We start from the raw sequence: 10,746 nt of genomic DNA, 5'->3' as shown, positions 1-10,746 counted from the left end.
AATGAGACAGTTTCAACGTTCAACGTGTTTCCACTTAGCCTTGATTATATAAACATGAATAAAATGTTGAGCTGGAGTTGTTGGAGATGGCAGCGTTGGCATTATTGGAAGGTATTGAATTGGAAGGGGTATGAATACTTTTGCAAGCCACTGTATATATAATTAGATCATAATGTTTGAATGATACAGAAAAAAAGGATCTCAGCCACAGGGGGGCAGTAGAACTGCTTTTTATTTGGCTAAACGTTTGATTTCATGATTCTTTATTGATTATTGTGATGTAAACTGCATCTACAGAACAGCTGATCTCCAGATTTACTTTCAGAAGGATATGTGTGAATATCTGTGAACAGTTGGATACAGTGCATGTTGTGCAAATGCTGTAGATAGTACTAATTAAAATATATTTAAATATGATCAAAACTTGAGTTACACCACCCTTGTAAAAAAGTTGTATATTTAAATATAACGAATATAGCGAACCACAATAATGTGTGAAATAATGAAAACAAGTTCATACTCATTTAGTAACAACGATACTAAAGGTTTATCTAAGGAAAAGAATCAATAATTTGGTGGAATAACCCAGATTATTATTTCTCAAAATTCTGACCATCTATCCTTCTCTTGATTACATTCCATAGTTTTTTTTAATTGTATTTATATTTGTAATTTGGGAGAAATGTCATTAGTCATTTTTTTATAGAATAAAACAACAAGGTTAATTTTACTCAAACATAAACCTATAAACAGCAAAATCAGAGAAACTAATAATTATAAAATGGTGGTCTCTTATTTTTTCCAGAGCTGTATCTCAGTAGCACTTAAGTAAAGCATGAAAATAATACTCCAGTAGATACAGATACAGTATTTTATTACTTAAGTACAGTAACTTCTCCTTTAGACAGTGTTTTACGTGCTAACTTGCTTACCTGGCTGTTTACACCTGTTCAGCTCTAGTGCTAGAGCAGATCCACACATGCCCCGCCTCCTATTCTAATCCCGCTCCTTCCATTGGCTGGTCTCTCTGCACCTGTTTGCCACTTCATCCAATCACGCTGGGGAAGCACCGTCCCAAGATGGCGGCGTCCATCGCGAAGTATCATTCTCTTACTTTCTGCTGGTAAATATAGAGATTTAAAGCGCTGTGGAGCGCGGTAAACCGCGGTAAAGCGCTGCGAGAGGCTGTAACAGGCCGCGGGGGAGCGGGGGGAGCCCGGCCGCGGTGTTTATCCGCCGGGGGCTGATGTATTTCTCCGGCTGAGGGTTCAGAGCTCAGCCCGGGTCTCCGGCCATGGCCACCGAAAACAAACTCCAGTTCTGGAGGAGGAACGCTAAGGGTCCCGGCAGGTGAGCGGAGCGGGTTCTTCTGGTGTTCTTTGGGGGTTTATACGGGTTTATTTTTCTTGTTTAAGTCGTTTAGCACCTGTAGCACCTGGGTATTTCAGCTCTGCTTAGAGTTACTGAGCTGCTACTGAACTCAGAGCAGTGCTTATCTCTCTTATCTGTCTGCTGGTTAACTAACCTAACGTACAACTAACCTAATCTAACCTGACCTCAGTTCAGTCTGAAGCTCTGAGTATATCTACAGTAAATCTATATATATTTAAAGATTCATTTTTTAGATTTTACCAAATTGAAAACCTCTGGAATATAATAATCAAGAGGAAGATGAATGATCACAAGCTATCAAACCACCAAACTGAACTGCTTGAATTAATTTTTGCACCAGGAGTAAAGCAGCATAAAGTTATCCAAAAGCAGTGTGTAAGACTGGTGGAGGAGAAGAACATGATGCCAAGATGCATAAAAAAAACTGTGATTAAAAACCACAAGGGTTATTCCACCAAATATTGATTATTTCTGAACTCTTAAAACTTTATGAATATGAACTTGTTGTTTTCTTTGCCTTATTATTTAAAGTCTAAAAGCTCTGCATCTTTTTTTTTGTTATTTCAGCCATTTATCATTTTCTGCAAATAAATGCTCTGAATGACAGTGTTTTTAGTTGGAATTTGTGAGAAATGTTGTTTGTAGTTTATAGAATAAAACAACAATGTTCGTTTTACTGTGGAGAAGTTGCAGGTCGAGCTGGGCAACATATCGATATATGTATATATTTTTTTTGTATTGTGATCCTGTTAAGTACGGATTTACTTACGGAAACCTTTAAGGTGAAATCATGAAAAAAAAAATAATAAAAATGTATGGCCATGACTTCTTATTAGGCTAAACTACACAAGAATCTTATTTAAAACCACTGTTTACAACCCATGCGTAGGGAATTTCCTGGAGTCGCAATTTTAAATTTAAGTCACAATAAGTCAACCGTTGAGCACAAACGAATAATAAAACATTTTGACCAATGTTTATGTAATTTGTTGTTGGTTCCGTGCATTCTAAGATCAACAGTAACCAGATTTAACCAGTTTTTCAGCAACAGCTGGAATTCATGCATTTCCAATGAATTTTGGGATCATTTATATATTATAGGGTTTATTCTAACTAAAATAATGTCCCTAAATAAAATATTTTATTTGAGTTTTATACAGTTTTTTTTTTAAGCTGACATTATATTACTGTGTATGATACAACATGGTACACTCCTATTATTAGTAGTTTTAATATTAAAGCCAACTTTCTCAGACACATACATCAAAAATACTGGCTTTAGAATCTATTTAGTCTGGAAAATCTTCTTGTTTCTATATATTCAAGGTGTTCATATCAGAGTGTCATACTATCAGAGTTACACTGCCGTTTCTGATAAGAGTCAGTCAGAGTGAGTTGGGACTTTGTGAAAAGTTTGCAGGATGTTTTATATTAATGTAAGAACTGATTTTAGTTGTTCCCGTCACTCGGAGGAACGATTGAGTTGATGTAGTTCCGCTGGAGGTGGTGATCGCAGTGACTTGCAGTCAGAAAGTGTGATCTGATGGAAGATTAAACTCTGTGGGTTTTTCTATTGTCTGACTCAGCTTTTCTTAAAGGGGAAGTTCTAACTGCCACACTGATCTACTGACACTTGAGCAGTCAGATGCTTCCTGTGATGGAAGATTTAATAATTCTACATTTTCTGCAGTTTTTAAAGCTATGTTCAATTTTTTTTAGTCATTCTGCCTTTAAATGGCTTCATACTATTTACTACAGGTGCACCAAGGCCTGTGTTGACTTATATAGACATAATATATGGATATGATTTCAGTGTAAATCAGACTGTAGTCTGTGTTTAGAGTGTTAAAACAAGTTACGTGGTAAGAACTGCTAGCTAATACCGCCCTGGTTTACCAAAACACTCAGGGTCCCTCAGTGTAGCGCTACCGGCCGGCGTTTACTAGGCTAATGCTAATGCTAGTGCTCCAGCCTTAGCGCTTTATTCACCCTATATAAACAGTTTTTAGGAGAAAAATCTGTGTAGATTAACATCCAGCGCTCGTTTAATGTGTTTTTTTTTTTTTTAAGAATTACACTTTTGTTTACTTAGTTTAGCTAGTTTACTTAACTTAGTTAACCTACATCCCCACCACTACCACCACCACCACCACCCCTGTTCCTTCCTAGTGTCACATAATGCGCTTTATTTTCTGGTGCGCCTTATGTATTAAAACGGACCAGAAAAAAAAGACGTTAATTGATAGGGAGCCTTATAGTACGAAAAATACAGTATTGTTATTTATTATTTATTTATTTATTTATTTTTATTTTTTTCTTAGTGAGGAGAGCTCATAAGTGTATTATGAGTTGATGATAACTTTGTTCAACAAGGGCATTGTTACATTATTGATGTTTTAGTTATTAAGAATATTTAAACATAATTTAAATATTAAAATCTCAATGACTGAATATATTTTTAATATGTAAAAAAAAAATTCTTGCTCTTTAAAAAGGTGCAACTGCATTCCTATGCTCTTGTTTTTATTTAATCAGTGGAATGAAATGTAAGTGTAAATGTAAATGGCCTTAAAATGACAGTAATGTTGTTTATCGGAATATTTTCTGGAACAATATATCATTATAAAATTTCTGTAACAGGCATATGTGACATAATGAGACAAATGCCAGATAAATGATATTTAAAGCAAAAAAAAGTGTGTTAACAGCCTACAGCACATGTTTTGGTTAACGCGCCCTGTGTGAATGAAGGTATGGTGTGTGTAACTCAGGTGTTTGTGTGGAGGGATTTGTCAGCTTATGAAGAGTTTGGTAAAGAAGTGATGAACTGAACCAGGTTTCTTACATCACACTGTTGTTCAGAGTTGATGACGCTGTTGCAGGTAGAATAGCTGGATTATGAGATTAGTGTTTTGTAATGTTTTGTAATTACTTGGATTAGTGTTAATAGTGTTGACAAATCTCACTCATCCTGAGTTCAGTGATGTCTGAATTCTGTAGGCTGTAATAAAGGTAATCTACTGTAATTTTTGCACTATAAGGCTCACTTTATTTTTTTAATTTTGTGCAGCAGCATTAGCACTAGCCGCTAACTACAGCACTAGCTCTTTCTTCATTCAGAGGTGAGGATATCGGACTGTAGTCTGCGTGTTAAAACAAGCTACCTTGGACTAAAAGCTAGCTAACATCACCCTGGGTTACCGGTACAATCAGGATTCCTTAGTATAGCGAAGTCTGGTGGCATTTACTAGCGCTAAGTGTTGCTGCTAAACACAGCTAGCACTGCTGCTAACTGTGCTTTTGAAAATACTGGAAATCTAAGCTTCCTGTAAACAGTAAACAGTTTTCAGGAAAGAAGTCTACTGTGTACATTAACAACATGACGACACACCCTTGTTCCTTACTATTGTCGCTTAAAATGCGCCTTATAATCTGATGCACTTTTGGAAAATAGTTTTACATCCAAAATGTAGAAAATGTAGAAAACAAGAACTTTTAAATCAGTTTACAAATTAAAAAATATTTTTGGAAATATCTGTATCTGACTGATGTTCGGATTACCAAACATATGAATTAATTTTATAGAAGCGATGGTTATTCTGCAGCCTTTTTGTTGTTTATATTGATATCAGGTTTATATTGTATTGAACAAAATTAACAACAATTTTATTATTATAAATGATTGGCCAAATCATTCAGCTGAGTAATAAACACAGGACAGGGGATTACCTGAACTGTTTCTCACTGTGGAGTCGGTGTGTATTCAGAGGGTGTTTGAAAACAGTGAGTGTTTGCTATGGAATATCCGTTGCAGCCTGAGGGCAGCGGGTAGGGCTGTGACGATAATTTTATTACCGCAATACCGCGGTTATGGGACGTCACCGCGGTGATGAGCTCATTACCGTCATTACCGCATTTTTTTATGGCTGTCAAATCTGATTGACTGCGTTTTGAGCGGTAGTAAAATGCTCCATATAAGCACAACTGTGGTGAATTCAGTATTAATATGTCAAGTGTAAGTCCTACACTATAGGGCTGTGCAATATATCAAATATATTTTGATCGCGATAGATATTGGTGTCAAACGATCTCAAAATTCATAATATCGAATATACATTTTTTTGTCATTTATCTGTGCTGCCGCTGCACTGGCGCGGCAGCGAATGGGTTAAGCAAAACGCGGTGCGTGGTACTCATTGAGGTCCTGCTCACTTCGTCTCCATTGAGGCTGCTGAAGAGAGTGAAGATTAGCAGCACTAATATTGGCTCGGAAATGGAAGCTACAGGGCAGGCTCAGTAAGTTGAGAAAAAAGGAAGAAAAAGACTCAGAACAGAAGAGAATCATCTGCAAGATTTGCCGGAAAGTGGTGTCTGCACCTCTCGCCAACACATCAAACTAATTCACCCACCTCAAGGTAAACCATAGAGCCATGTAAGGTGTTCCGTGGTCACATTTTGAGAAAGTAAAATATATTAATTCATTGTCTGGCTGCTGGCTGTTCTGCGTGAGCACCGCGGAGAACGCGCGGCATTGCGCCTCAGTCTTGGTAAAAATAGTAAGGTTGGTTGAAGTGTAGTTCAAACAGCAAAGCAATGATATAAAACTATAACCACCATCTTTACTGAAATGTTGTTATCTGACCAAGTCTGAGGTAAAATGCGCTGCGCCTTGTCTCTTTCACAGCACGCGGAACTGAGTTCAGAACCGCTACAAATATAACCATATGAAACTCAGTTCAGATAAATAAACTTCAGATGAGTAAGGACACGTAAAGTGAAACAAAAATTGTCAAACATAAAGGACAGGTTTCTATTATTTTAAAATGGAACTAATGTCTTTTTTTTGGTCGGTTGTCTCTTGCGAGCCGATTTCTTAACGTCACGACATTTTAATCAACATATTATATGACGCGGGTCCCGTCAGGATATCTTGCGGCACAGACAGAACTGAATTGTTATTGGCGGGAACAGGAGTTTAATCAATCCAGAGGATGTGGGAGCACATTAATAAATAGTTAAGAAAATTGTAATAATCACGCAGTGATTCTCATGCACGCAACAAAAAAAACCCTAAGCACAAAAAAGGAGCGGAGAATGGACCGACACGCGCACACACACACCGATTTTTTTTTTGTAATGTGGTAAGAAACGTGACCGCGCGCGGTTTTAATAAATATTTTTTTTAATTTTAAGCACTAAATGTAATTTATTAAATTTATTTAGGACCGCGGGGCAGGTGCGGCAAAACTGTGTATGTGGCGGGCTGATGCGGGATTAAAAGAAGGATTTTTTTTGCGGAACGGTAACGGGACAAAAAAGAAATGATGTCTGAATTAATTTCCTCCAATCGAATATAATTTAACATGGTTTAAGAATATAAAATAATTTATAAACAAACGAAATATTTAATATTGAGCTAATAGCCCAAGTGCAAAAATACAAAATCTGTAATACTCTGCACTGCACAATTCAAACGAAATAGCCGTAACGCAGCTGCGCTCCTGCCCTGCGATGCAGCCGAAGCCTGGGCAGCAGCAGAAATTCTGGGGTGAAAACTACATAACTACACAACATAAGGATACATAATGCACTCCAAATATTCAGGAGGGAAGTGAAATAAATGATACTGTACAGATATAATCTGTATCTAGTAGATATTTAATGAGAAATAAGAAGAGTGTGAATAAAAAAAAAACAGACGCCTATCACAGACTTCTTGAGCCTTGAGCCCGAACGGCCCGAGGAAAGGGGTGAGAAATATATTTTTTTCGGGGCCGGGGGTCAGTGGAAAATTTTGCTGTGGATTAATTCGTCTTTTTTTTTTAAACGAATATTAGAATATTCGCTACCAATTACTGCCGAATATCCTGAGCTCAAAACCGCTATTCGGGCCAGCCCTAAAATAGATCTATGGATGGAGAAGGGGGAGGCGGACAAGCTCCTCCTTCAAAAAGTCTGCACGGAAAAAGACAGGTTAGCTGTACAATGACGAATTATACAGGCAGCATATGTTCACTTGTTATGCTGTATTTATGGTTTATGTAGAAGTTGTATGTAGGCTGTATGGTTTGAAGAACAAAGATTTGTTACCAATAAATTTGCTGTTTTTTTTTTTTTTTTGGGGGGGGGGGGGGGGGTTGGGGGGGGGGTTGGGGTCTCGCGGTTAACCGCAATATCGCGGTGATGCGTTAGTTTTTTACCGCGGTTATAAAAAATCAATACCGCCCCAGCCCTAGCAGCGGGTGGGGCCTGCTGTAACACGAGTGGTCACAGACTCACGTGATTGGTCCTCAGGGGAGATTAGCGAATGAGAAAATGACACTCAGTGTTATCGAGCAGAACTCAGCATCTCAGCCTGAGATGATGTATATTAGCATTAGCTTGGTCATATGATTCAAATCAGCAGACATGGAAACAAGTAACAACCATCACAACTGATCATCAGTAAATTTTACATTATTTCGTCTGGAGGAAGAGTGGAGAGACACACAGTCCAAACTGCTCGAAGTCTAGTGTGAAGTTTCCACCAATCAGTGATGGTTTGTTTGGAGAGTCATGTCTGTCATCTGCTGGTGTTGATCCACTGTGTTTTATTTTCCCACAAAATCTTACAGCACTTCATATCTTACAGCTTCCCTCTGCTGCTGACAACTTTTATAAAGATGCAGATTTCATTTTCCAGCAGGACTTGGCACACTGCCCACACTGCCAAAAGTACTAAAAAGAAGTCTTGCATAATATTCAAATTTTCTGAGACACTGATTTTTGGGTTTTCATTGGCTGTAAGCTTCATAATCATCAACAATAAAATAAATAAATGCTTAAAATAGAAATATCACTCTGTGTCTAATACATCTATATAAAATATGAGTTTTAAAATTTAAACTGAATTACTGAAATAAAGTAAGTATAACGTTTTCAATGCTATTCAAATATTTTTGAGATGCATTAAAATATTGCAGCGGTAATATCTCCAAAAATTCGGACACTATAAAAATATCACAATTGTATGAACAGTGTGAATTTTTTTTTTTGCTAAAAGTAGAACCCTGATGTGATAATTAGGGGTGGGTGATATGGCACGATATTTTTAGGGTATAATATCGTTCACGATATTCAAAAATATTGGCGATATTATCACGTAAATTTTACATTATTTCATTTAAAGTAAATCAAGGGAGCAGAGTCTGGAGGAAGAGTGGAGAGACACACAGTCCAAACTGCTCGAGGTCTAGTGTGAAGTTTCCACCAATCAGTGATGGTTTGTTTGGAGAGTCATGTCTGTCATCTGCTGGTGTTGATCCACTGTGATTTATTATCAAGTCTAAAGTCAGTGCAGTGTTTTGTTTTCCCACAAAATACGATATGATATGGCACGCCCCTAGGAGCCAGGGAGGTAGGCAGGTTTCTGCCGGTTTACATATTTAAAAGATTAATCTCCTTTTGTTCAGGTTAAAATTGATGAGCGCCTTTTTACAGAGCGTTTTGGCGAGGGCGCCGGCCGTGTGTTGGGTGCCAGGGTTCTTTGTGGTCTTGTGCGGAATCTGCAGAAATATTGCTCTATGCTAGTTTTATTTAGCGCTGTAATGCGCGGCAGTGATGCTGCATTTATCTTCCGCTAACCTGCAGCCCGAGTCCAGGCTGTTCTCTCCTCTTTAAGGGATGGCTGATGGCTGGGGATAAATAGCCGGGGTCGTGGAGTCGTTAGCGCCGTGCCAGAAGTGCATTAGAGCGCGGCCCGAGCCGAGCCAAATGCCCTAATTAACGATATCCCTGCGCTCCTATTCGTATACTGTATAGATTCCCATTAGAAATATCTATGCTTTTTTTTTGTGTGTGAAAGAAAAATGCTTATTAGCGTCCTGTTCTTTCTTTTCTTTGCTCTTTCTGCTTCCTTCCTTCGTTCTTCTGCTCTTGCTTTTCTTTTCTTATCTTAGTTGAACAGGTCAGAGAGGGAAAAAAAATGAATGATCTCAGATGTGACCTTCTGTCTTTCTCGCTCTATCTCTTTCTCTCTCTTTCTCTAAAAAACAACGTTTGTTCTCTCCCAGTTTGCAGCCGATCTATGGAGCGCAGTACCCTCCGCTGGACCCGCGGGTACTCCGCTCGTAAGTCCTGCTATCTGCCGGCTGTCTGCTGCATGGAGAATGGTGGCGTCATCATCTATTAACGATTTTTTTATTTATTTTTTACTTTTAATTTTACTTTATTCGTCTATTTATTCATTCAGTTCGGATGTCTCTGTTTCGGGAGTCCCAGTGTGTTGCCTATTGAATTTAATTGCTACCACGTCAAGAGCATTTTAATTTTGTCTCCCTTTTTGGTTGTTTTAGTGGTTTATCCAAAATCTGGACCCTGTTTACACCCTGTTGTTCAAATCTAATCGCTGTTGTTTAACACCTGATAAGATTCTAGCTCAGATCTGGACGATATGGTAAAAACATTGGCATAATCATGATCTTTAGGGCTGGGCAATATGAATAAAGAGCTCATTGTTTGATATGCTAAACAGTAGGACTGTCATGATAATATTTTTAATTTGTTTGTGGCCAATAGATCGTCCCAGAAATGACTGTGATAAAACAATATTTTTGTCATTTTAAGACCATTAAATGCCACTGAAATAAATAAAATAGAATATCATAGCAAAGCAATTAGCGTACTATATGGCACAATGTTAATGAAGGATTTTTTTCTGCAAAAGGTGCATCGGATTAAAAAAATTATATTATAATTAAATTAGAAAATACTTTTTAAGCGACAATAGTAAGGAACAAGGGTGTCGCCATGTTTCCCTTTTAATTCTGTAATTCTACAAAATTTTCAAAGTCAACCGAGTGCTGGATGTTAAACTACGCAGTAGTTTGTTTGGGCGAACATAAAGCTTCCTGTTTCCAATATTTTAAACAGCGTGGTTAGCAGCGCTTAGCTCTAGTAAATGCCACCCGACAGCTGGTGCTTAGCACGGTTAGCGGCTAATGCTAATGCTGCTCCAGCCTCGCTGCTGGAGAAACTTCACTGAAACTCCTGTATGACTCTGTACTTCAGTGGAGTATCTTTACTGCTTCTTAATACCAGAATGATATAATTCATACATAAGCAGCACCGGATTATAAGGAGCTCTGTCGATTTTTGGGAAAATTAAAGGGTTTTAAATGTGCATTATGCCTAATGTGCACAACATTTGTAAGTGAACAAACATACAAAAAAACTCAATAGATGTCTCAATGTCATTATCAAATATTATTAATTGTACAAAAGTGTAATTATTGTGACCACGCTACTTAAAAGTATGGCTGGATGATATAACCGAAATTAAAAAAAATAAAAATAAATAATAATAAAAAATAAAAA

The 10,746-nt window shown here is 37.6% G+C and overlaps 1 protein-coding gene across 2 annotated transcripts in view; it reads left to right on the top strand.

The window, feature by feature from the left end:
• Positions 1–1,062: 1,062 nt before the first annotated feature.
• The window catches only part of tbc1d22b (TBC1 domain family, member 22B), a 56,472-nt gene continuing 46,788 nt past the window's right edge, over positions 1,063–10,746 (top strand). Inside the window, exons 1-2 of one of the 2 annotated variants that reach the window (XM_022670616.2) lie at positions 1,063–1,350; positions 9,444–9,500. In XM_022670616.2, coding sequence (XP_022526337.2) covers positions 1,295–1,350; positions 9,444–9,500 — 113 coding nt within the window. In that variant the 5' untranslated portion in view covers positions 1,063–1,294. The remainder of the gene's footprint in view (positions 1,351–9,443; positions 9,501–10,746) is intronic. The other variant, XM_022670617.2, reaches the window with a different exon arrangement.

The sequence above is a fragment of the Astyanax mexicanus genome, chromosome 12 (assembly GCF_023375975.1).
Source record: "Astyanax mexicanus isolate ESR-SI-001 chromosome 12, AstMex3_surface, whole genome shotgun sequence".
In the NCBI taxonomy this organism is placed as follows: domain Eukaryota; kingdom Metazoa; phylum Chordata; class Actinopteri; order Characiformes; family Acestrorhamphidae; genus Astyanax; species Astyanax mexicanus.
This window is presented reverse-complemented; position numbering and strand designations above follow the sequence as displayed.